The sequence below is a fragment of the Coregonus clupeaformis genome, chromosome 11 (genome assembly GCF_020615455.1).
Source record: "Coregonus clupeaformis isolate EN_2021a chromosome 11, ASM2061545v1, whole genome shotgun sequence".
Classification (NCBI taxonomy): Eukaryota; Metazoa; Chordata; class Actinopteri; order Salmoniformes; family Salmonidae; genus Coregonus; species Coregonus clupeaformis.
This window is the reverse complement of record NC_059202.1, coordinates 17,535,076-17,561,547: the sequence shown is the minus strand read 5'-3', so window position 1 is coordinate 17,561,547 and position 26,472 is coordinate 17,535,076. Positions and strand designations below refer to the sequence as shown.

Genomic DNA, 26,472 nt, shown 5'->3' with positions numbered 1-26,472 from the left:
AAGCAGCTATTCAAAGTGAATTACGATCAAAAATCCAAGTAAAGCCGACACATTCATTTAGTCGACATTTCCCTTCAAAAGAGATAATCAACCAACATCAACCATTTACAAGTCAAGAGAAGATCCACACCAGCGTAACAACTCGATTTTCACAAACACAAAAAAAAAAGCCTTAGTAAATAAGTAACTCAATCTCAGTTTCTTTATAAGCATCCGTATAGAACGAAGGAAAATAAAATCTTAGACAAAAGAGAGATTTGTCCATAATGGGAAGTGTATGGTTGGTTGTAAAATACTGTCATGATCAGTTATGACACCTGTTTATGTACAGTACCAGTCAAAAGTTTGGACACACCTACTCATTCCAGGGTTCTGTCTTTATTTTTTAAAACTATTTTCTACATTGTAGAATAATAGTGAAGACATCAAACTATGAAATAACTAATGTGGAATCATGTAGTAACCAAAAAAGTGTTAAACTATCAAAATATATTTTATATTTGAGATTCTTCAGAGTAGCCACCCTTTGCCTTGATGACAGCTTTGAACCTGGTTGAGAGAATGCCAAAAGTCTGCAAAGCTGTCATCAAGGCAAAGGGTGGCTATTTGAAAAATCTCAAATCTCAAATATATTTTGATTTGTTTAACACTTTTTTGGTTACTACATAATTCCATATGTGTTATTTCATACTTTTGATGTCTTCACTATTATTCTACAATGTAAAAAATAGTAAAAATAAAGAAAAACCCTGGAATGAGTAGGTGTGTCCAAACTTTTGACAGGTACTGTATATATAAAATATATATATATATATATATATATATATATATATATATATATATATATATATATATATCAGAATCTATGAATTACAATCATTTCGGTAACATTTTACTTCAAGCTTCCAGGTATAATGCATTTCAATGGATTATGATGCTTTAAGTAAAGTGTTACCATTATATCTTTCCATTCTGTGAAAAGTGAAGGCCACTTATGAAAATGGTTATGAACACCTTCGTGATTCATTATATATTCATTACACTGTATATGAATGAAAGTATTCAGCAAAGGCCGTAGCAGACCCCACGCCTGCGGTAACGCTCGGTTGGTAATTCCTCCCACTGCAGAACTCCTCTCGTACAAAAAGTTACGTTAGAACGTCTAATGGTACATGCCATGAACATTGGTAGTTGGAGATTTGTATATCTGATTGCGTCTTACAACATTAATATGAATAATAAGCCATTTAGCAGACGCTTTTATCCAAAGCAACTTACAGTCATGCGTGCATACATTTTTCGTGTGTGGGTGGTCCCGGGGATCGAACCCACTACCTTTGGCGTTACAAGCGCCGTGCTCTACCAGCTGAGCTACAGAGGACCACATTAAGAATGGTAAAATATATTTACCCCTGTGTAAAATACAAAGGAAATTGAGCAAACAAGAGATTTTTTTAGAACATCTTAAAATGCTTCACATAAAAGAACACCGACTGTGTCATTTTTTATATATATTGATGCGCTGATCCACTCATTGTACCACATAGATTGAGTTCCACATAGATTTAGATGAAATGTATATCAACATAAAATGTCTGATTTAATGAAATACATGTTTCTGCTTTGGATTGAAACAGTTTGTCCATTTAAAGTGAAGTAACTAGACATATGGCTGTTCTGGTTCTATTGTTGGTAAGTGTTGAGCTTCACTTTGATTTTCAAAGCCTTGACAGACAACTTTCCTTTATAAATTGATGTTAAGGCTTCTTGCTGTATGTTACTTTACGGACATTCTGTTTTGAGTGTAACATACATTTCAACGTTTCACAGTAAGGGTGAAAAGTGCATGGAGCCAAGCATATAACTTTGTGGAACACCTGACCTCACTACACAACTGGAATGGTCTGGAGAACACTTTGTATTACAAGCGCATGAGCCTGAAAATATCCCTGATATCCCCGGCCCATATCAAGAAAATGCACTTCCGGCTGAGGCCACATGCAGTGCTTTCAAATAGTCCTATGAATATTTAATAGTGAACTTTGTCAAAAGCAGCAATCAAATGGAGTGGAACTGTGTTAGAAACCAACTGAGGTTAGGTAAGCTCAGCTTGGTAACGATCAACTCGGAGTGAGCCGTTTCTGGGTTCGTAGAGTCAGCAGGAAATAACTTTTAAGGTTGTTTTTTAATTTTGTCATGGTAATAAGTGAAGAAGCAGAATGTTCTCTTAAGATTCTCAAACTTTGTCCTATATCAAACTATTAGAGCTCAACCCTGGGACGTTGTGTCAGACTTTGGACCAGATGTCTGTCAAGGAGCCTTACTCCATCACCATAGTCTCAGCCATAAATAGATTAATTTTCTCTTTTCTCAATGGGTCACTCATCTAAAATGTCCTAACAGTCAGGTGGAATATCAGGAAGGAACCCTCTACCGACCCTTTCACCCATCTTGACGGAAAGAAATCAAGGAGAGGAAGATACACTATCGAACAGAATTGAGACACAGCCATTGGTTAGCAATAGTGCTACTACACTGTAGCTGGTAATGTACACGGTACCATAGAATGAATCAATTCTATGTCCAGTAGCTGGTTATGTAATGTCCAGCAGCTGTTTATGTCCAATGTGTTTAAGATGACATTGGAGAGCAAGCACAGTGGTATTTATTGACATATCTCCAGGAGAGAGTGAGAGAGAATAGGAAGAGAAGAAAGCCTTGGCCAGCTGGCAGGTAGAGAGGGTGCATCGGGCGAGCTTGTTGTTGTTGTTGTGCTTATTTGAGCCGTGTTGTTGTTACCAAAGTGTTCTATACCGAGGTTGAAAGCTACAACCCCGAGCTACAATCCTGCACATTGTTTCCCCCCGCCTTCTCTCTCTCCCTCTCCTTCGTTCTCTCCCCACCTCTCCGCCGACCTCGAGCCTCTCTATTGCCCTGACCCTGATCACAACCTGCGGATGGAGTTACAGGAAGCTGGATGATCACAACCTGCGGATGGAGTTACAGGAAGCTGGATGCTCCTCAGGAGATATTGCGGCCATGTGGTGAAAGGTCCTTGTCACTTCCTGTGTGACTGGCTGCCTGGAGAGCAGAGAGGGACAAAAAGGAAGGAGTGGGGGTTAGGTGGCGGTACTGGGAGCATCATCATAGCCATCATTATCACCATCACATTAGCATTGATCTGTAATTGGGTTAAGACCTCCCACATTCATCAGCACATTAAGGCCATTCCGCGAAAAGAGTGCCTTTTGCGTCCTTCCAAATTGTAAGTAGATATTGTGACTCAATATTGAATTTTAAAAGCCTGTTATATTAAATGAAGTGCTTTTAAATAAAGACCACATGGAGAATTCAATACATCCGTTTTATTTTTATTTACTTAACTAGGCAAGTCAGTTAAGAACAAATTCTTATTTAGAATGACGGCCTACCCCGGCCAAACCTGGGCCAATTGTGCGCCGCCCTATGGGACTCCCAATCACGGCCCGGGTTGTGATACAGCCTGGATAAAATACACAATTCTGCATTTTTACATATCCCTCTGTGTACCCTCTGTGACGTCTAGGAAGATTTTAACCCACTTAACCCCAACATTTCACCATCATTGTAAAGCCCTAGTTATTTTGTTGCTTTGATAGTCATTTCTGAACATTATTATATATTTCATATGATTAGTGATTCATTTACGTCTGTCCCTCATTTTAAGGTCAACCCTGTTACGTGAACTGACCTCTCATTTTTAAATGGTGAAACTATTCCTTTTAAAATATTTTTTAAAAAGAAACATTGAACAACTAATAGTCAAATCATAGTGTAAAAGCATGTGAGCTGGTTCTACTATTTTTGGTCGAGCATAACACGTCAACCCTGTTACCCATAGATCACCCTTAGCAGAGTTGCCAACAACCGGATGTTACCGGTTTTCAGGGATACAGCTAATTCAACCTAGCTTCCTTTTCCGCTGAAACCGGATGTGGGAATTCCCAACCTTGACTCGGGGTATAGGTAACATAGTAAATGTAAATCCGGGACACTCCAATTAGTATGATATGTTACGAATTGCAATTCGTACAATATATTATGAATTTGCTAAATGTATGATATGTTAGCTAGGTGGCTAACACTAATGTTAGCTAGGTGGCTAACGTTAGCTGGGTTAGGTTAGGGGTTAGGGGTTAAGGTTAGGAGTTAGGTTAAAGGATTAAGGTTAGGGTTAGCTAACATGCTAAGTAGTTTCAAAGTTGCTAAGTAGCTAAAAATTCTCCGTGATGAGATTCGAACACGCAATCTTTGGGTTGCTAGACGTTCGCTGACCCATCCACCCCGACCAACGACCCTACTTTCGTTATTGCCTTAAGTAAACTTATATCTCATGTAACCAGACCAAACGTAACATATCGTACTAATTTGGAGTGTCCCGGATGTACATTTACTATGCTACGTCTATGAGACCAGGTTGGAACTCCGCTCAGGCTTTTTCTTTTACGCCTGCTATGTTAGGTTACCCATAGATACACAGGCTAGAAATGTTTTAACAATAAATACATATAAATGTAAAGCATTCAATTGTCACTCCCCTGTTGCACACAACAAGCTTCCATTCCCCCTGTGACAAGGGGATTTATGGCTGATTTAAGATGAAATCTCCAACCCCTGTTCCAGTAAACCCTGTTACTTTATTTGGTATTTAAAAAGGCACTTACTATAGTCATTTTTTTATTTAACCTCTTGATGGGAAAATGTATTTATTTTTATTTTTTTGAAGTGCGCTTCATGTGCGCTTTATGACATAATGCTAAAATGAGGTGAAATCAAAGATTTTGTTTTGACCAAGTTGCACTTCTCAGAAAGGAACTGAACTGGTGGAACGACCCATTAACAGTACTTACAAAAATGCATGACAACGAGGCAACAGTTGATCTGAATGCAACACTGAGTGCTTTGTAAGATTTTTTTTTTTTGCAGTATCAGTATCAGGAAGTAAAAACATTATGTAAGTAAGAATATCAGCTTGGCTGTGCTTTCTATACCTCTAGTGACTATGAAAAGAATGGAGCCCCTCTGCACAATGAAGTAATATTTCATCATCACATCAATTATCAATGAGCAAGTGGGTCAGTGTGTGTGTGTGTGTGTGTGTGTGTGTGTGTGTGTGTGTGTGTGTGTGTGTGTGTGTGTGTGTGTGTGTGTGTGTGTGTGTGTGTGTGTGTGTGAGAGAGAGATTCAAGCGCATCATCACATTCTTCCACCTGCTCTGTTCGACACAGCAACACAACAGGGGATCTGTCATTGCCTTCAGCGGGGGGAGAGAGCCTCCGCCGGCGCTCTGCAGGTCGACAAGATAACACATTTTTTTTCAGTGGACTTAAACAGAGAGGGACTACCTGAATTACCTTCAATAAGAAATGCTGGTTTTAGTTTTCTGTTGCAAAAAAACGTTTTGCTGCGGTGTGCACTAATGAACACGACCCAGGTCTCTGTCCGCTCAGTAACACCGGCGGCCCTCGCTGCTGTAGCTCGCTGCAGCGCACTGGGTTGCCCAGTCAAGGCTGGCTAGCTAACACCTCTAAGTGACTTTCTGAAGCAGCTCTGTTAGTAATAATAATAATAATAATAATATGCCATTTAGCAGACGCTTTTATCCAAAGCGACTTACAGTCATGCGTGCATACATTTTTGTGTATGGGTGGTCCCGGGGATCGAACCCACTACCTTGGCGTTACAAGCGCCGTGCTCTACCAGCTGAGCTACAGAGGACCACTACCTTGGCGTTACAAGCGCCGTGCTCTACCAGCTGAGCTACAGAGGACCACTACCTTGGCGTTACAAGCGCCGTGCTCTACCAGCTGAGCTACAGAGGACCACTACCTTGGCGTTACAAGCGCCGTGCTCTACCGGCTGAGCTACAGAGGACCACAGTCATAGTCATAGCAGTGACTCCTTATAAACCTGGTCCTTGATGTCTCTTGAACTAGTCTCCAACAAATTAGTTTGAGCTGTTACTTAATTACCGGGTTGGGTCTAACTAATATAGAACTTACATTTTACATTTTTAGTCATTTAGCAGAACGCTCTTATCCAGAGCGACTTACAGTTAGTGAGTGCATACATTTTTCATACTGGCCCCCCCGTGGGAATCGAACCCACAACCCTGGCGTTGCAAGCGCCATGCTCTACCAACTGAGCTACATTTCTGAGCTACATTTTCCATTTTTCTATTCCAAACTATATTCTAACTACTTCAAATAGGCAGCAAAATACTGCTGTGTAAAAAAAACAAGGTTGAGAAATACAGAACAGATCCTTCATTAATCCTCCAAGACTATTACATTAACATATTTCAAATATATTACTAAATTAAATAAAGAATTTATTTTATTTACAGTAGTACAGGATAGTAGTTAATTTCAAACTGGGGATTAAATTATAGTACTTCAAAAACTATTACTGAATATTAAATCAGAGTATTTCAAATATATGACTGTGATTTATGTACAATAGACAATCAATGTGTTCTTCTAGGATCTCATGGAGACTCTGAATCCATACCCTGGGCTTTAGCCTGCAGGCGTTTATATTATTATATTACAAACTTTACTGACAACATTACTTCCAAACTCCTGGTTTGGTTTAGGGTGGGTCAATTCAATGAATAATAAAGGAGTATGTCTGAAAAGCAGGAGTCCCTGATTTCCTGATTAATCAGGAACAATCACATCCCTGACACTTTGAAGCTTCCTTCAAATGAGCATAGTCCAGAACCACTTCTGGTAAAAACAACGAGGGAGATCCCCATCTCTGGGCTGACTGAGACAGGCTTTATAATGAACCATCATGTTGAAAAAGGCCCATGTATAGGGTGTCTATTAGCTACCACGTTGTACGCTGATTAGTACACTGTGGCAGATGGCTCCACGATAAACTACAGTGTAGAAGATCCACCACCCTATAGAGTCGTGTTAAACTACAGTCCATATGATCCACCACCCTATAGAGTCATGTTAAACTACAGTCCATATGATCCACCACCCTATAGAGTCATGTTAAACTACAGTGTAGAAGATCCACCACCCTATAGAGTCGTGTTAAACTACAGTCCATATGATCCACCACCCTATAGAGTCATGTTAAACTACAGTCCATATGATCCACCACCCTATAGAGTCATGTTAAACTACAGTGTAGAAGATCCACCACCCTATAGAGTCATGTTAAACTACAGTCCATATGATCCACCACCCTATAGAGTCATGTTAAACTACAGTGTAGAAGATCCACCACCCTATAGAGTCATGTTAAACTACAGTCCATATGATCCACCACCCTATAGAGTCATGTTAAACTACAGTCCATATGATCCACCACCCTATAGAGTCATGTTAAACTACAGTCCATATGATCCACCACCCTATAGAGTCATGTTAAACTACAGTTCATAAGATCAACCACCCTATAGAGTCATGTTAAACTACAGTGTAGAAGATCCACCACCCTGTAGATAATCATAGCAAATTCTTTAAAGACAGAGAAGGAGAGAGAGAGAGAGAGAGAGAGAGAGAGAGAGAGAGAGAGAGAGAGAGAGAGAGAGAGAGAGACAGAGAGAGAGAGAGAGAAAAGACCCAAGATGTTATCTAGCGACTAAGAGATCACACCGCAAACAACAGACTGTCCATGCATCCATCCATCTTATCCCTGTTTAATTAAGACGTGTCATAGCTTTATCAGGAAGCAATTAATAAAGCTAACACAGTATCTTAACGTTGCCCAATCTCTGATCTTTGAGAAGACAGTGTGGGAAGTACTTACATTTGACATTTTAGTCATTTAGCAGACGTTCTAATCCAGAGCGATTTACAGTTAGTGAGTGCATACATTTTTCATACTGGCCCCCCGTGGGAATCGAACCGACAACCCTGACGTTGCAAGCGCCACGCTCTACCAACTGAGCTACAGGAGGCCATTATGGCAGCCATTATGTCAATACGGTTTAGGAATCCCCCCTATTGTAAAACCTGATGAAAGCTCTCCCAACATTAGTCATTGTGCAATAAGAGCAGTGTGTGATTTGAAGGCGTAAGCCAACATTGCTGTCATGTTTTGTTAGTTTTGAAATGGCTTTGCTTCTGACAGATGAGGCATGACACAATAGTTTGTGTAATAATACGACACACACACACCACAGGCACACATAGGCCTGTCTGTTTGCCTATCTGCCTGCCTGTCTGTCTGTCTGTCTGCCTGTCTGCCTGTCTGCCTGCCTGTCTGTTTGTCTGTCTGCCTTCCCTTTGAGATAAAAGAGCCATTCTGTCCGGAACACTTTTGAGCTAAAAGAGCCATTCTGTCCACAACAAATTAAGCTAAAATAGCCATTCTGTCACATCATGCTCAGTGTTATAGAACAGCCACAGAAATGTTCTGAACAATCCAGATAGTCTCATCTACTGAATAACCTTTGATGGCAAATCTGACTGATTATATTATACTGCTGGAGGGAAGTACACACACACACACACACACACACACACACACACACACACACACACACACACACACACACACACACACACACACACACACACACACCTTGAGTGTAGGAGCTACTGTAACTTTCCTGACCTCTAGCTAAAAGTCCAGCGGGGCCAGACGATATGTTCTTCTCCGAATCCATTTGGTGCTTCCCTGTGATTGGTTTAAGTAGAAAAGTGTAACATTTATAGCACAGGACGCTGTTTTTTGGAGCCTTTGGCGCACCGCCTTGGAATTACAAAATATTGGGGAAACAGCCTGGGTACCTGTTTGTGCTATCATTCCACTCCTTGTCTACCCAGGCTGACAGTAGCCCGTGATTAGGCTTGATCACAAAAAACACTCGCCCACCCAAGAGGACCAATCCAATTAAAGGCTTGGCCTACAACAGCCAGCTCCGAATGAGAGGCTTGCAAAAGAGATGCCCATAGTGAATGATACCAGAACGTCCTGGTGCAAATCTGGGGACATTCAACATCCTCCAGTGGGTTATGGGTTGCCAACTTGGCATGTACACTGAACTAAAATATAAACGCAACATGCAACAATTTCAAAGGTTTTCCTGAGTTACAGTTTTAATACAAGCATTTCGCTACACCTGCAATAACATCAGCTAAATATGTGTATGTGACCAATAACATTTGATTTGATAACGAAATCAGTCAACTGAAATAAATAAATTAGGCCCTAATCTATGTATTTCATATGACTGGGAATATAGATATGCATCTGTTGGTCACAGATACCTTCAGAAAACCAGTCAGTATCTGGTGTGACCACCATTTGCCTCATGCAGCGAGACACATCTCCTTCGCATAGAGTTGATCAGGATGTTAATTGGGGCCTGTGGAATGTTGTCCCACTCCTCTTCAATGGCTGTGTGAAGTTGCTGGATATTGGCGGTAACTGGAACACGCGGTCATACACGTCGATCCAGAGCATCCCAAACATGTTCAATGGGTGACATGTCTGGTGAGTATGCAGGCCATGGAAAAACTGGGACATATTCAGCTTCCAGGAATTGTGTACAGATCCTTGTGACATGTGGCCGTGTATTATCATGCTGAAACATGAGGTGATGACGGCGGATGAATGGCATGACAATGGGCCTTAGGATCGTGTCACAGTATCTCTGTGCATTCAAATTGCCATTGATAAAATGGAATTGTGTTCGTTGTCCGTAGCTTATGCCTGCCCATACCATAACCCCACAGCCACCATGGGGCACTCTGTTCACAATGTTGACATCAGCAAACCGCTTGCCCACACGACGCCATCTGCCCGGTACAGTTGAAACCTGGATTCATCCTTGAAGAGCACATTTCTCCAGTGTGCCAGTGGCCATTGAAGGTGAGCATTTGCCTACTGAAGTCTGTTACGATGCCGAACTGCAGTCAGGTCAAGACCCTGGTGAAGACGACGAGCATGCAGATGAGCTTCCTTGAGACACTTTCTGACAGCTTGTGCAGAAATTCTACTATTGTGCAAACCCACAGTTTCATCAGCTGTCTGGGTGGCTGATCTCAGACGATCCCGCAGGTGAAGCCGGATGTGGAGGTCCTGGGGTGGCGTGGTTACACGTGGTCTGTGGTTGTGAGGCCAGTTGGACGTACTGCCAAATTCTCTAAAACAACATTGAAGGCAGCTTATGGTAGAGAAATTAACATTCAATTCTCTGGCAACAGCTCTGGTGGACATTCTTTCAGTCAGCATGCCAATTGCACGCTCCCTCAAAACATGAGACATCTGTGGCATTGTGTTGTGTGACAAAACTACACATTTTAGAGTGGCCTTTATTGTCACCAGCACAAGGTGCACCTGTGTAATGATCATGCTGTTTAATCAGCTTCTTGATATGCCACACCTGTCAGGTGGATGGATTATCTTGGCAAAGGAGAAATGCTCACTAACAGGGACGTAAACAAATGTATCCAAAACATTTGAGAGAAATAAGCTTTTTGTGCATATGGAAACATTCTGGGATTTTTTATTTCAGCTCATGAAACAAGGGACTAACACTTTACATGTTGTGTTTATATTTTTGTTCAGTATAGAAACTGCCACTCTAGCATTTTCCACCCCTTGAACCAGGTTCAGCAATTTGCCTGTCTAACATCAGTTAGCTTTTTATTTGAGGTGTGTCCTTTAAAACAAAAAGTGATAATTTCATGCATCGCTAATGGGACATTTTAAGACCCACAAAAAGCAGGTCTTAACGGTAACACAGTTGGTAATGGCATGGATTTTGAGAGCGCAGCGCATTCGGAATGCAGACCCCAATTGATTGGACATGATTTGGAAAGGCACACACCTGTCTATATAAGGTCCCACAGTTGACAGTGCATGTCAGAGCAAAAACCAAGCCATGAGGTCGAAGGAATTGTCCGTAAAGATCCGAGACAGGATTGTGTTGAGGCACAGATCTGGGGAAGGGTACCAAAACATTTCTGCAGCATTGGGTCCCCAAGAACACAGTGGCCTCAATCATTCTTAAATGGAAGAAGTTTGGAACCACCAAGACTCTTCCTAGAGCTGGCCGCCTTGCCAAACTGAACAATCGGGGGAGAAGGGCCTTGGTCAGGGAGGTGACCAATAACCTGATGGTCACTGACAGAGCTCCACAGTTCCTCTGTGGAGATGGGAGAACCTTCCAGAAGGACAACCATCTCTGCAGCACTCCACCAAATCAGGCCTTTATGGTAGAGTGGCCAGACGGAAGCCACTCCTCAGTAAAAAGGCACATGACAGCCCGCTTGGAGTTTGCCAAAAGGCACCTAAAGGACTCTCAGACCATGAGAAACAAGATTCTCTGGTCTGATGAAACCAAGATTGAACTCTGAATGCCAAGCGTCACGTCTGGAGGAAACCTGGCACCATCCCTACGGTGAAGCATGGTGGTGGCAGCATCATGCTGTGGGGGTGTTTTTCAGCAGCAGGGACTGGGAGACTAGTCAGGATCGAGGGAAAGATGAACGGAGCAAAGTACAAAGAGATCCTTGATGAAAACCTGCTCCAGAGCGCTCATGACCTCAGGCTGGGGCAAAAGTTGACCTTCCAACAGGACAACAACTCTAAGCACACAGCCATGACAACGCAGGAGTGGCTTCGGGACAAGTCTCTGAATGTCCTTGAGTGGCCCAGCCAGAGCCCGGACTTGAACCCGATCGAACATCTCTGGAGAGACCTGAAAATAGCTGTGCAGCAATGCTCCCCATCCAACCTGACAGAGCTTGAGAGGATCTACAGAGAAGAATGGGAGAAACTCCCCAAGTACAGGTGTGCCAAGCTTGTAGCGTCATACCCAAGAAGACTCAAGGCTGTAATCGCTGCCGAAGGTGCTTCAACAAAGTACTGAGTAAAGGGTCTGAATACTTATGTAAATGTAATATTTCCATTTTTTTTATGTTTAATACATTTGCAAAAATGTCTAAAATTCTGTTTTTGCTTTGTCTTTATGGGGTATTGTGTGTAGATTGATGAGGGGAAAAAACTATTGAATCAATTTTAGAATAAGGCTGTAATGTAACAAAATGTGGAAAAAGTCAAAGGGTCTGAATACTTTCTGATTTCACTGTAGACCTACGTGTGCACAGTGCATTATGCTGATGGAATGAGAGATGCAATTTATGATATTATGCTTCTGACCCCATCCTATTTAGAAATATTGTTGTTTAAAAAAACATCTTGTTTTTCGTTTAATTTGATTACAAACCAAACTGATTAGAAGGATTCACCATCCCATGGCTTTATGGTGAAAACGTCCATGGCTCGCATGCAATGCAATTGATGAGACGTCTGCTATTTCAGTAAAAAGTGTGAATGTGATCTGTAAGACGGTTCCATGATGTTTATAAAACATTATATCTGGGAACAGTACAACGGTGAGTCCTTAACTCTTTTTCTGTTTGTGGCATTAGTCATAGCCTATTCAAAACAAGTTGTTTCGTTTTCATATTTGATTATAATTACTGAATGTCTTTTTAGGCCTTAACAATTGTGAATGTAATATTTTTTTACTGACAATGTTTGGCGTGCCCATGGCTCAGAGATAATGCCATTTAAAGTCGGCCTAGCCCCTATATCAGTGGGAATTACACTTTATGGAACAGCGCGGACTGTGAAGAGACGCACTCTACACACACACACATTTTAATATTGTTATTTTGCCGTATTAGTGATTTTGTATTGTAAATATGTTATGGTAGAGTAGTGTGTAATAAGGTGTTGTTTTATTGGTTGGACCCCAGGAAGAGTTATATGTTTCCATATTGAAGCCATGCACTTACTACGAACAACGTGAAATGTTCAACATATTTATCAAAGATGGGAAAGGATGGATAGGCCTGTTTAACAAACTAGGCGATAATGGACTAGCATTTGAATTGGGATTGATGACAACTCAGTAGGGTGCATAAAAAAAAAAAAAAATACACAACTTGAAGCAACCAACATATTTAGCCATGGAGAACGTTCTGATTGGCCAGTGAGGGGTCAAGCCTTGACAAATCTGCAAGTTATTCTTCATCAAAACCCAGCCCTTTCGCACCACCGCCAGCTCTTGCGGTCATAATACCCGCTGTGAAAATAGCACAAATATTTGTGACACACAGCCAGCGCTAAGATTTACAATTTGGTTTGTTAAAATAGAGCCCCAACAGAGTTGAAATAGAAAAAAAGTAAGATAGAAAAAGAGGGGGAATGTGACAGAGAGATAGAGGGCGAGAGAGAGAGAGAGAAATGAGAGGGGAAATGAGATAGAGAGAGAGAGAGAGAAATGAGAGGGGGAATGTGACAGAGAGAGAGAGAGAGAGAGAGAGAGAGAGAGAGAGAGAGAGAGAGAGAGAGAGAGAGAGAGAGAGTGAGAGGGGGAATGTGACAGAGAGATAGAGAGTGAGACAGAGAGAGAGAGAAATGAGAGGGGGAATGTGACGAGAGAGAGAGAGAGAGAGAGAGAGAGAGAGAGAGAGAGAGAGAGAGAGAGAGAGAAATGAGAGGGGGAATGTGACAGAGAGATAGAGAGAGAGAGAGAGAGAAATGAGAGGGGGAATGTGACAGAGCGATAGAGAGTGTGAGAGAGAGAGATGAGAGGGGGAATGTGACAGAGAGTGTCTGTCTGTCTGTCTGTCTGTCTGTCAGTGTGTGTGTTAGAAAGACAGTTGTGATATGTAAGACTTCACAGTTCACACTCACTCTGTCTGCCGCCCCCTGGCCCTCCCACGGTGACGGAGACCCCTGATCCAGGTCGGCTGCAGCTCTGCTGGGGCTCAGACTGGGAGAACTGGGGGGCCAGTGGCGGGACAACGCGACCCCTCCGAGGAGCCACGTCTGGTGCGTCACTCTCAGGCGTGCGGGTAATCTTGGGCCGGCTTGTAAACCCGGGGACATTCTCACTGCTGAGGACAGGGCCAGGGGGGAAAGGTTAAGGTTAGAAGATGAGCTATGCAGTCAAGTCATTCTCACTGTTGAGGACAGGGTCAGGAGGGGAAAGGACCTGGGGACATTCTCACTGTTGAGGACAGGGTCAGGAGGGGAAAGGACCTGGGGACATTCTCACTGTTGAGGACAGGGTCAGGAGGGGAAAGGACCTGGGGACATTCTCACTGCTGAGGACAGGGTCAGGAGGGGAAAGGACCTGGGGACATTCTCACTGCTGAGGACAGGGTCAGGAGGGGAAAGGACCTGGGGACATTCTCACTGTTGAGGACAGGGTCAGGAGGGGAAAGGACCTGGGGACATTCTCACTGCTGAGGACAGGGTCAGGAGGGGAAAGGACCTGGGGACATTCTCACTGCTGAGGACAGGGTCAGGAGGGGAAAGATGATGAGCTATGCAGTCAAGTCATTACTTCACATGGTCAAATGGTTTTTAGCTTGGCTAGACGTGGTCTCAGTCATATAACTGTAACACTGTATCACTGTAACACTGTATCACCGTATTACTGTAATAATATAATATAATAAAATAACAATAATAATAATATGCCATTTAGCAGACGCTTTTATCCAAAGCGACTTACAGTCATGCGTGCATCCATTTTTACGTATGGGTGGTCCCGGGGATCGAACCCACTACCCTGGCGTTACAAGCGCCATGCTCTACCAATTGAGCTACAGAGGACCATTATTTGTAAATGGTGGGAAATAATTACTTGATTTTGAAATAGGAGGAAAATGATAGTTTGTCTATAACATTATATATATATATATATATATATATATATATATATATATATAAACATACTGTATACAGTCATGGTCAAAAGTTTTGAGAATGACACAAATACTAATTTTCACAAAGTCTGCTGCCTCAGTTTTCATGATGGCAATTTGCATATACTCCAGAATGTCATGAAGAGTGATCAGATGAATTGCAATTAATTGCAAAGTCCCTCTTAATCCCCAAAGAACATTTCCACTGCATTTCAGCCCTACCACAAAAGGACCAGGTAACATCATGTCAGTGATTCTCTCGTTAACACAGGTGAGAGTGTTGACGAGGACAAGGCTGGAGATCACTCTGTCATGCTGATTGAGTTAGAATAACAGACTGGAAGCTTTAAAAGGAGGGTGGCACTTGAAATCATTGTTCTTCCTCTGTTAACCATGGTTACCTGCAAGGAAACACGTGCCGTCATCATTGCTTTGCACAAAAAGGGCTTCACAGGCAAGGATATTGCTGCTAGTAAGATTGCACCTAAATCAACCATTTATTGGATCATCAAGAACTTCAAGGAGAGAGGTTCAATTGTTGTGAAGAAGGCTTCAGGGCGCCCAATAAAGTCCAGCAAGCGCCAGGACAGTCTCCTAAAGTTGATTCAGCTGTGGGATCGGGGCACCACCAGTGCAGAGCTTGCTCAGGAATGGCAGCAGGCAGGTGTGAGTGCATCTGCACGCACAGTGAGGCGAATACTTTTGGAGGATGGCCTGGTGTCAAGAAGGGCAGCAAAGAAGCCACTTCTCTCCAGGAAAAACATCAGGGACAGACTGATATTCTGCAAAAGGTACAGGGATTGGACTGCTGAGGACTGGGGTAAAGTCATTTTCTCTGATGAATCCCCTTTCCGATTGTTTGGGGCATCCGGAAAACACCTTGTCCGGAGAAGACAAGGTGAGCGCTACCATCAGTCATGTGTCTTGCCAACAGTAAAGCATCCTGAGACCATTCATGTGTGGGGTTGCTTCTCAGCCAAGGGAGTGGGCTCACTCACAATTTTGCCTAAGAACACAGCCATGAATAAAGAATGGTACCAACACATCCACCGAGAGCAACTTCTCCAAACCATCCAAGAACAGTTTGGTGACGACCAATGCCTTTTCCAGCATGATGGAGCACCTTGCCATAAGGCAAAAGTGATAACTAAGTGGCTCAGGGAACAAAACATCAACATTTTGGGTCCATTGCCAGGAAACTCCCCAGACCTTAATCTCATTGAGAACTTGTGGTCGATCCTCAAGAGGCGGGTGGACAAACAAAAACCCACAAATTCTGACAAACTCCAAGCATTGATTATACAAGAATGGGCTGCCATCAGTCAGGATGTGGCCCAGAAGTTAATTGACAGCATGCCAGGGTGGATTGCAGAGGTCTTGAAAAAGAAGGGTCAACACTGTAAATATTGACTCTTTGCATAAACTTAATGTAATTGTCAATAAAAGCCTTTGACACTTATGGAATGCTTGTATTATACTTCAGTATACCATGGTAACATCTGACAAAAATATCTCATAACACTGAAGCAGCGAACTTTGTGAAGACCAATACTTGTGTCATTCTCAAAATGTTTGACCACGACTGTATATCTATATCTAGCACCTACTCAAAGACAATGATGTGTGTGAGTACAGTAGGTCTTATCTTTTCAGACAATGACTTCAAATCATGCCAATAATTGTTCATTCTTTGATTCCTTACTTAAACAGGCGGCTTGGATTTCAGACACTCTCAGGGCAGTTGGCATTTGTCCATCTGTCATCATAATGATCCATACTGTGATTTGACAGGCCACTGAAGAAGAACATTATACGGAATGGAAAGATTCAATTTCACCAAAAGGCCTCCGTGTATTTGATCTGACTTGTAATCCCAGCCTCTGATTCCATCCCTTTAAAATGGTTTGTGGTGTTGGATGTCTGGTATAAAGATCAAGCAATACTCTCCTGTGTCTATTCCACACAGAATATGAGACAAACATCCTGAGAGGAGTGGCCGAACATAATTCCTGATTCATTGTTATAAATCATCACCACAACATAATGTATCATAGGAATTACAAACTGCCCATCATGTGACCCCTATGAGTGGCTAGTTGAGCCGAATGGACCCCATGTCTCAGCAAGAAACTGTGGCTTTGATACCCCAGTCGAACCAAAATGGAGCCCACAAAAGTAGCAACCTCTACACCACAATGGAGCCAAAATAGAGTCCTATAGAACTGCAATGCCCCCCTTATCTGTAGGTACAGAGAGACGGTGCCTCTGTCCTAAACAACACTGCATTTGAGCCGCAATGAAGTCACAGTTACAATTGATACCACTGAACTCTCTACCTAGAGAGAGGAAACTGCCCTCCATGCAGACAGAGGGTTGAAGTGAGGCTGAGTTCCAGGCATTTTTACATTGGCCCTTGGCAGAGCGCTTAATTAAAGTGCCGTTTCCTAGGCTCATTACACGCGGGGACATGCAGGAGTCAAGCTCCTGTGGGATTTGGACTAAAAGAAGGGCTGATTGAATGAGCCCCTTTGTTGTTGTTTGACTGCTCGTTTAAACACGTCACACACCGCCAGGTTAGAAAAAACCAAAGCCTGTAACATTAGTGTAGTCCTTCCTCCTATTCCCTCCTCCTCCCTGATTTCTCTGACTCAAGCCCTTTATCCTTCTCTCGTCTACTGTCCATTGTTCCCTCCTTTCCACTGCTTGCTCTGGTCTCATATCTCTCAACACTGCTAGTCCTATATCCACTCTTTATATGTCCTCCTCACCCCTTTATATTCTCACCCCCTCTTCAGCTCTCTCTCTCTCTCTCTCTCTCTCTCTCTCTCTCTCTCTCTCTCTCTCTCTCTCTCTCTCTCTCTCTCTCTCTCTCTCTCTCTCTCTCTCTCTCTCTCTCTCTCTCTCTCTCTCTCTCTCTCTCTCTCTCTCTCTCTCTCTCTCTCTCTCTCTCTCTCTCTCTCTCTCTCTCTCTCTCTCTCTCTCTCTCTCTCTCTCTCTCTCTCTCTCTCTCTCTCTCTCTCTCTCTCTCTCTCTCTCTCTCTCTCTCTCTCTCTCTCTCTCTCTCTCTCTCTCTCTCTCTCTCTCTCTCTCTCTCTCTCATCTGTACTGAGGCCAGGGAGAGAGAAAGATAGAGAAAAGAGAGAGACAATGAGAAAGAGAGAGAGACTAAGAGAAAGAGAGAGAGACTAAGAGAAAGAGAGAGGGAGAGAGACTAAGAGAACGAGAGAGAGAGACTAAGAGAGAGAGAGAGACTAAGATAACGAGAGAGAGAGACGAAGAGAAAGCGAGAGAGAGAGAGAGAGAGAGAGAGAGACTAAAAGAAAGAGAGAGAGAGAGAGAGAGACGAAGAGAAAGCGCGAGAGAGAGAGAGAGAGAGAGGGGGGACTCTCCAGACATTCCAGTAGTGATGTGTCACTCTCAGCGAAGAATGTCACACTGTCACATTGCCCTCGCTCTCCTATAGTCTGACACCGCTAAAGGTGGCCAGGGCACCACTAGTGTGTGTGTGAGAGAGAAAGTGTATAAACATGAGTGTGTGGGATGTACTCTATGTAAATATAAGTGTTGTTTATGTGTAAATGAGTGCATGTAAGTCATGTTATTTTAAGTCGATACATTAGTGTGTGTATGTGTGTGTTCACCTGGCAGAGTGTCCGTTGCGCTCCTCCTTCTGGGCTCTTCGTCCTTCATACGACCCATCCAACTCAGACTCCTGGGACGAACGGCCATACTCAGAGTCTGTGTGTGAGCAGAAAGAGTGAGGGAGAGAGAGAGACAGAGAGAGAGACACAGAGTCTTAGAATCAACTATTAAAGACTACCAGAACCCACTGGATTCTCCAATTACATTGAATGAACTACAGGACAAAATACAAACCCTCCAAACCAAAAAGGCCTGTGGTGTTGATGGTATCCTCAATGAAATGATAAAATATACAGACCACAAATTTCAATTAGCTCTACTTAAATTCTTTAACATCATCCTTAGCTCTGGCATCTTCCCCAATATTTGGAACCAAGGACTGATCACCCCAATCCACAAAAGTGGAGACAAATTTGACCCCAATAACTACCGTGGGATATGCGCCAACAGCAACCTTGGGAAAATCCTCTGCATTATCATTAACAGCAGAATAGTTCATTTCCTCAGTGAAAACAATGTACTGAGCAAATGTCAAATTGGCTTTTTACCAAATTACCGAACGACAGACCACGTATTCACCCTGCACACCCTAATTGACAAACAAACAAACCAAAACAAAGGCAAAGTCTTCTCATGCTTTGTTGATTTCAAAAAAGGTTTTGACTGAATTTGGCATGAGGGTCTGCTATACAAATTGATGGAAAGTGGTGTTGGGGGAAAAACATACGACATTATAAAATCCATGTACACAAACAACAAGTGTGCGGTTAAAATTGGAAAAAAACACACATTTCTTTCCACAGGGCCGTTGGGTGAGACAGGGATGCAGTTTAAGCGCCACCCTCTTCAACATATATATCAACGAATTGGCGAGGGCACTAGAACAGTCTGCAGCACCCGGCCTCACCCTACTAGAATCTGAAGTCAAATGTCTACTGTTTGCTGATGATCTGGTGCTTCTGTCCCCAACCAAGGAGGGCCTACAGCAGCGCCTAGATCTTCTGCACAGATTCTGTCAGACCTGGGCCCTGACAGTAAATCTCATTAAGACAAAAATAATGGTGTTCCAAAAAAGGTCCAGTTGCCAGGACCACAAATACAAATTCCATCTAGAAACCATTGCCCTAGAGCACACAAAAAACGATACATACCTCGGCCTAAACATCAGCGCCACAGGTAACTTCCACAAAGCTGTGAACGATCTGAGAGACAAGGCAAGGAGGGCCTTCTATGCCATCAAAAGGAACATAAAATTCGACATACCAATTAGGATCTTGCGAAAAATACTTGAATCAGTTATAGAACCCATTGCCCTTAATGGTTGTGAGGTCTGGGGTCCGCTCACCAACCAAGAATTCACAAAATGGGACAAACACCAAATTGAGACTCTGCATGGAGAATTCTGCAAAAATATCCCCTGTGTACAACGAAAAACACCAAATAATGCATGCAGAGCAGAATTAGGCCGATACCCGCTAATTATCTAAATCCAGAAAAAAGCCATTAAATTCTATAACCGATTCGATTCCCAAACCTTCCATAACAAAGCCATCATCTACAGAGAGATGAACTTGGAGAAGAGTCCCCTAAGTAAGCTGGTTCTGGGGCTCTGTTCACAAACACAAACAGACCCCACAGAGCCCCAGGACAACAACACAACCAAATCATGAGAAAACAAAAACAGAATTACTTGACACATTGGAAAGAATTAACAAAAAAACAGAGCAAACTAGAATGCTATTTGGCCCTAAACAGAGAGTACACAGTGGCAGAATACCTGTCCACTGTGACTGACCCAAACTTAAGGAAAGCTTTGACTATGTACAGACTCAGTGAGCATAGCCTTGCTATTGAGAAAGGCCGCCGTAGGCAGACCTGGCTCTCAAGAGAAGACAGGCTATGTGCACACCGCCCACAAAATGAGGTGGAAACTGAGCTGCACTTCCTGCCAAATGTATGACCATATTAGAGACACATATTTCCCTCAGATTACACAGACCCACAAAGAATTCTAAAACAAACCCAATTTTGATAAACTCCCTTATCTATTGGGTGAAATACAACAGTGTGCCATCACAGCAGCAAGATTTGTGACCTGTTGCCACAAGAAAAGGGCAACCAGTGAAGAACAAACACCATTGTAAATACAACCCATATTTATGTTTATTTATTTTCCCATTTATACTTAAACTATTTGCACATCGTTACAACACTGTATATATACATAATATGACATTTGAAATGTCTTTATTCTTTTGAAACTTCTGAGTGTAATGTTACTGTTCATATTTATTGTTTATTTCACTTTTGTTTATTATCTACTTCACTTGCTTTGGCAATGTTAACATACAATAAAGGCCTTAAATTGAAATTGAAATTGAATTGAATTGAGAGAGGGAAAGAGAGACCACTGCAGACGCTTCCCGGCCAAACACCGGATACACATTTGGTCTACTGTTACACCAACTCTCATGGGTGGGTTTGAAACTACCCAAATGTGCCAAGTTACTTCATGATTACTGACTTTACAATTGGCAAAGTCAACGGTTAAGTTCTCCCTTTAGCCAAACGCTCAGTTGACGGCATTAAAATGTAAAAATCGCAAAATCAAGCCATTAAAGGCCTTAAATTGAAATTGAATTGAAATTGAATTGAGAGACAGGAGAGGTCATGTCACACTCCTAACAGCCCCAGCGTCATTAACACACATGCACCTATTTAAATAAAATAATATTAATGATAGGAATCCTTATTGCAGGGTTCGACAACATTTTAACAGATGGAATATCATGACTTTTCCATGACTTTATGTACGTATTAAAAAGTAAGCAGAATGTGGTACACTGGGAGGTTGCTCACCGATCACATGTACCATCTCCTGTCATTGAGCAAGGCACTTAACCCCCCACAAAGTAGAATACGTGTTAGGCAACTGGTTAAAACACAGTCTGGTCAACCATCAGTCTGGAGAGCTACTGGGTCTGCTCAAACACATCAGAGACAGTTTATCAAGGTCTGGTTGAGTAGATCATTTCTAAAATGTGGTTTGTTAGAGGGGGGGCTAGAACAAAAACCTGCACCCATTATCTCTCCTGGAGGATGGTTGACCACCCATGATGTAAAACATTTCAACATTACAACCAAATACGTTTTTTGCCTTTTGAAATAATTTGCTCATTCAATATATCAAAGATCAAGTGGCTATGGCAGGCTACACATCTTTTTATTCAGCTGAAGCAAGCCCACACATCTTCATGAAATGTAGCTTTTCTAGTTTAGTCATATTTATCTTAGCTACCTTGGAAGTGTTTACTTTGCATGCTGACTAGCATCTATTGAGTTGCAATGTCCCATCCATTGAATGCCTAAATCAACTGGAAGTACCGTATCTAAAAAACTAGTTTTGAAGCCACATTATCCAAAAGAAAGGCTACATCTAGTTCGGCGATTCACAAATTATTATTTTGATTCACAAATTATTATTTTGATTCACCACAATTTAACCGAATACCAACTAATACAATGAGGATTTTAAAAAAATGGAGTGTCTTGTCTATATCCCTCAAGTAATGTATTTGCAAATGCATTAAAGGTGTCATTGTGCTAACCAAGTGCTAACTAACCATTACTATTTAAGACATACTGTATCTATGAATGGTGAAACCACTGAAGGAAGTGGACAACCCATCTGCAACCACCCGTCTATATGTGATAAAGTGAAAATCTGAGGCCCACAACCGACCCCGACACGCTAATATAGAAAATGAGCTGTAGGCAGAGGAGGATGGGCACATGGTGGTAGCTGGAATGGAATCAATGGAATGCTATCAAACACATGGAAACAACGTGTTTGACTCCATTCCATTGATGCCATTCTAGTCATGACAATGAGTCAGTCCTCCTATCGCTCATCCCACCACCCTCTGGCTGTAGACTACAGTCAGATGGCTGAATGATTGTTTGCCAGTGGGTCCACCATTCCTTTTTTTTGTTGCCTGATTTTGATATGTTTCTGCTTGTAATTTCCGACATTTTGTTAGTCAACTTGTCTATAATTAGATACATGTAGCTTCTCTTCTGTCATTATATGTTGCCCTGGAACAGGGTTTCCAAAAGGTTAGGCTGCGCGATCAAGTGCACCTATGTGTGGTCTCATTTAAATAAAGTTGAAATTCCAAGGAAATGTACTTCCTAAATACGACTAGGCTATAGTTCACTACATTGTCTATAAATAAATATTTGTCTCGGTCTGAAAATCGTCCCACTCCTAAAAGGTAGGCTATAAAAGGTAGCGCAATAATAATTGCAAGTCTCTCCAACACTGCTCTTTAAAACTACGTCTGTAATACCTCTGGTAATTTAACCTAAAGTATTTCTTAGGTTTTCTAAGCCTTTTGATATGGCTTATAGGGCACAAAATTGCTGGAACCATGGCTAGCAAGTGAGTTGCATCACATACGCCTAAAACCAGTACGTGTGTTAGCGGATGTGAGCCGGACAGAAAGCCAGTGGATGGGTGTCGGACAGAAAGCCAGTGGGTGGGTGTCGGACAGAAAGCCAGTGGGTGGGTGGGTGTCGGACAGAAAGCCAGTGGGTGGGTGGGTGTCGGACAGAAAGCCAGTGGGTGGGTGGGTGTCGGACAGAAAGCCAGTGGGTGGGTGTCAGACAGAAAGCCAGTGGGTGGGTGTCGGACAGAAAGCCAGTGGGTGGGTGTCGGACAGAAAGCCAGTGGGTGGGTGTCGGACAGAAAGCCAGTGGGTGGGTGTCAGACAGAAAGCCAGTGGGTGTCAGACAGAAAGCCAGTGGATGGGTGTCAAACAGAAAGCCAGTGGGTGGGTGTCAAACAGAAAGCCAGTGGATGGGTGCCGGACAGAAAGCCAGTGGATGGGTGCCGGACAGAAAGCCAGTGGGTGGGTGTCAAACAGAAAGCCAGTGGATGGGTGCCGGACAGAAAGCCAGTGGATGGGTGTCAAACAGAAAGCCAGTGGGTGGGTGCCGGACAGAAAGCCAGTGGATGGGTGTCAAACAGAAAGCCAGTGGGTGGGTGTCGGACAGAAAGCCAGTGGGTGGGTGTCGGACAGAAAGCCAGTGGGTGGGTGTCAGACAGAAAGCCAGTGGGTGGGTGTCAGACAGAAAGCCAGTGGGTGGGTGTCAGACAGAAAGCCAGTGGGTGGGTGTCAGACAGAAAGCCAGTGGGTGGGTGTCGGACAGAAAGCCAGTGGGTGGGTGTCGGACAGAAAGCCAGTGGATGGGTGTCAGACAGAAAGCCAGTGGATGGGTGTCGGACAGAAAGCCAGTGGGTGGGTGTCAGACAGAAAGCCAGTGGGTGGGTGTCGGACAGAAAGCCAGTGGGTGGGTGTCGGACAGAAAGCCAGTGGGTGGGTGTCAGACAGAAAGCCAGTGGGTGTCAGACAGAAAGCCAGTGGATGGGTGTCAAACAGAAAGCCAGTGGGTGGGTGTCAAACAGAAAGCCAGTGGATGGGTGCCGGACAGAAAGCCAGTGGATGGGTGCCGGACAGAAAGCCAGTGGGTGGGTGTCAAACAGAAAGCCAGTGGATGGGTGCCGGACAGAAAGCCAGTGGGTGGGTGTCAGACAGAAAGCCAGTGGGTGGGTGTCGGACAGAAAGCCAGTGGGTGGGTGTCGGACAGAAAGCCAGTGGGTGTCAGACAGAAAGCCAGCGGGTGGAGCTTTACTAGTCCTGTATTATCAGACCAACGGAGCCCTCTGTAGTGCAGACATAATGAAATCGACCTACAACGACAAGGAACACTTCTTGGAAATATACACTCTTACAAAAAAGGGTTCCAAAAGGGGTTCTACGGCTGTCCCCATAGGAGAACCCTTTTTGGTTCCAGGTGGAACCGTTTTTGGTTCCATGTAGAACCCTCTGTGGAAAGGGTTCTACATGGAACCAAAAAGGGGTTTTCAAAGGGTTCTCCTATGGGGACTGCCAAAGAACCCTTTAAGGTTCTAAATAGCACTTTTTTTCCCTAAGAGTGTACTGCAAGGTACGAGGTCATCTTTTTATAGCAAGACAAGATTACAGTTAAGGTGCAAAGACTGTAAAGCCAACGAAGCCCATCGGGTATCTAGGCTACTGCAATGAAACATTTATGTGAAAGAGAAGCATCTTGTTATTTCTACAATATAATTTATCAGTTAAGTTGATGGCTAACTCTCACACACTTCAAACCAAAGCCTGTATCATCTATCTCTGATCAAAATAACTATTCTGTTTCAAAGTTCAATAGGAAACATTTATTGACCGAGGTGATTTTCTAATACACATGGAGAGTGAATACGTTTACATTTTAGTCATTTACACATTGAAGGCGTTTCACAATTGCAAAATGTAAACAAAACCGGAGACGCCTTGTCATTTTTGGACAAAAGAGTGTAGGAGCGATTGCTAAATAAAGTCAACAGCTTTTACCTGGCTATCTAGCAACCACTAATCTCTCTGCTAACAAATGTAACGCTGTAACAAAAACTGTCTACATTAATGTTTACTTTTTAATGTTTGTGAAGTCTACTACTTTCCAAAGTTGTCCGCTGTGACTATGGACAATAAAGTTATTGTAAAGTTATATCCGCTGTCTGCACGCGACACACACACACACACACACACACACACACACACACACACACACACACACACACACACACACGTCCATGCTGACACAGAAGATACAGCGTCACCTACCCATGGAGTGGTGCAGGGATTCGCTGGTGCTGGGCCGGCTGCCGGAGCGTGTGGGGGGCCGGCTGCTGTAGCGGGACGGGGGCAGGCTGTCCTCGCTCCTCTGTCTGCTCAAGGGGTACTCTACTCCACCCCTGTCGCCCTCGCTGCCCACTCGGAAGTCCCTACAAACCACACACACACACACAACCAATAAGGATAAGGATACTAGACTAAACCGATTGACTTAGCATTAGACTAATTGTATAGAACAAGATATTGTCTTAGTCACACTTGACTTCTTCGTTGATTGAAACAACTCATGTTGTTATGCTCTGCAGCTGCTCTAACCCCATTCTTATCCCCAGGTCTATCTCCCTCCAGACCACAGGTAAGGTGTCATTCATTATAATAGCCCGATCCCAGATCTGCTTGTGCCGTCTTGCCTACCAGGAGTTAGATAGCACAAACAGATCTGGGACCAGGCTATTGTTACCATACTCAATTTAGAGAATCCCAAGAGATACTGTCTGTTACTCTCAACTGCTTTGGCTTACAACTGCTGGCCTCTGCCCTGATAATGCCCTGATAATGCCCTGATAATAACAGTGTACCACTTGACCATACCTTCTCCTCTGATTTCTCATCGCTAGTCCTGGGAAGCGCTGGCACTTACGCCTGGACACAATGGACTGACAGCACATCCTAAACCTCCTCAACTCTAGCAGAGGCCATTGTTGTCGCTCGGCTGATTCAGCCAGTGATTGAGCGGGTTATTCAGCCAGTGATTCAGCGAGTCCAACGGGGGAACAATGGCGGTGCAGAACCTGAGCCCTGAGGACCTAGACATCCAGGGAGGGAGGGAGACATCCTGCTTGCCGTTTGATTCAGGCTGGCTGACCTCCTTTTGGCACTGTCGACTGACTGCATTACCCCCACTACCATAATAACAGCCACACATACAGTCCCTCATAGCCTGGGTACCAGTCTATTTTTTTGCTATCATTCCACGCCTTACCAGTCCTTGTCATGCAAAACAATGACACAAGTGGAACTTTAGCAAAACAGGTTTTGGGATTTCAGGCTACGTAACACATTCAGTAACGCTTATAGTATCCTGGCAGTAGAAACCAGCCTACATTAGCAGTAAGTAGCCCGGAATGACTCATAGGAGCAGGAGCCTTTCTGTAGCTTGAGGCAGCTTGATAGACAGGACGCTAGTCTACCACAGGGCCTTAACTCTCAATGCTGAGTGTCAAACAGAGATGCATCGGGAAACCATTTTTTGTCTTTGGCATGACTCATAGGGTGTCGAATTCCCAGCCTTCCAATCTCATGGCGGACACCCTAACCACAAAACCACTGAGTTGGTGCACACATTGGTACACTACCAATTATGCTTTTGTTGCTAGTCG

General features: G+C 43.3%; 1 protein-coding gene across 1 annotated transcript in view; it reads right to left on the bottom strand.

Moving 5' to 3' along the window:
- Nucleotides 1-1,315: 1,315 nt before the first annotated feature.
- The window catches only part of LOC121577110 (lisH domain-containing protein ARMC9), a 109,269-nt gene continuing 84,112 nt past the window's right edge, over nucleotides 1,316-26,472 (bottom strand). The window contains exons 22-25 of the mRNA XM_045223375.1: nucleotides 25,082-25,242; nucleotides 18,377-18,473; nucleotides 13,717-13,919; nucleotides 1,316-3,081 (exon numbers count right to left, since the gene is read on the bottom strand). Of these exons, the coding sequence (XP_045079310.1) occupies nucleotides 3,059-3,081; nucleotides 13,717-13,919; nucleotides 18,377-18,473; nucleotides 25,082-25,242 (484 nt within the window). The 3' untranslated portion in view covers nucleotides 1,316-3,058. The remainder of the gene's footprint in view (nucleotides 3,082-13,716; nucleotides 13,920-18,376; nucleotides 18,474-25,081; nucleotides 25,243-26,472) is intronic.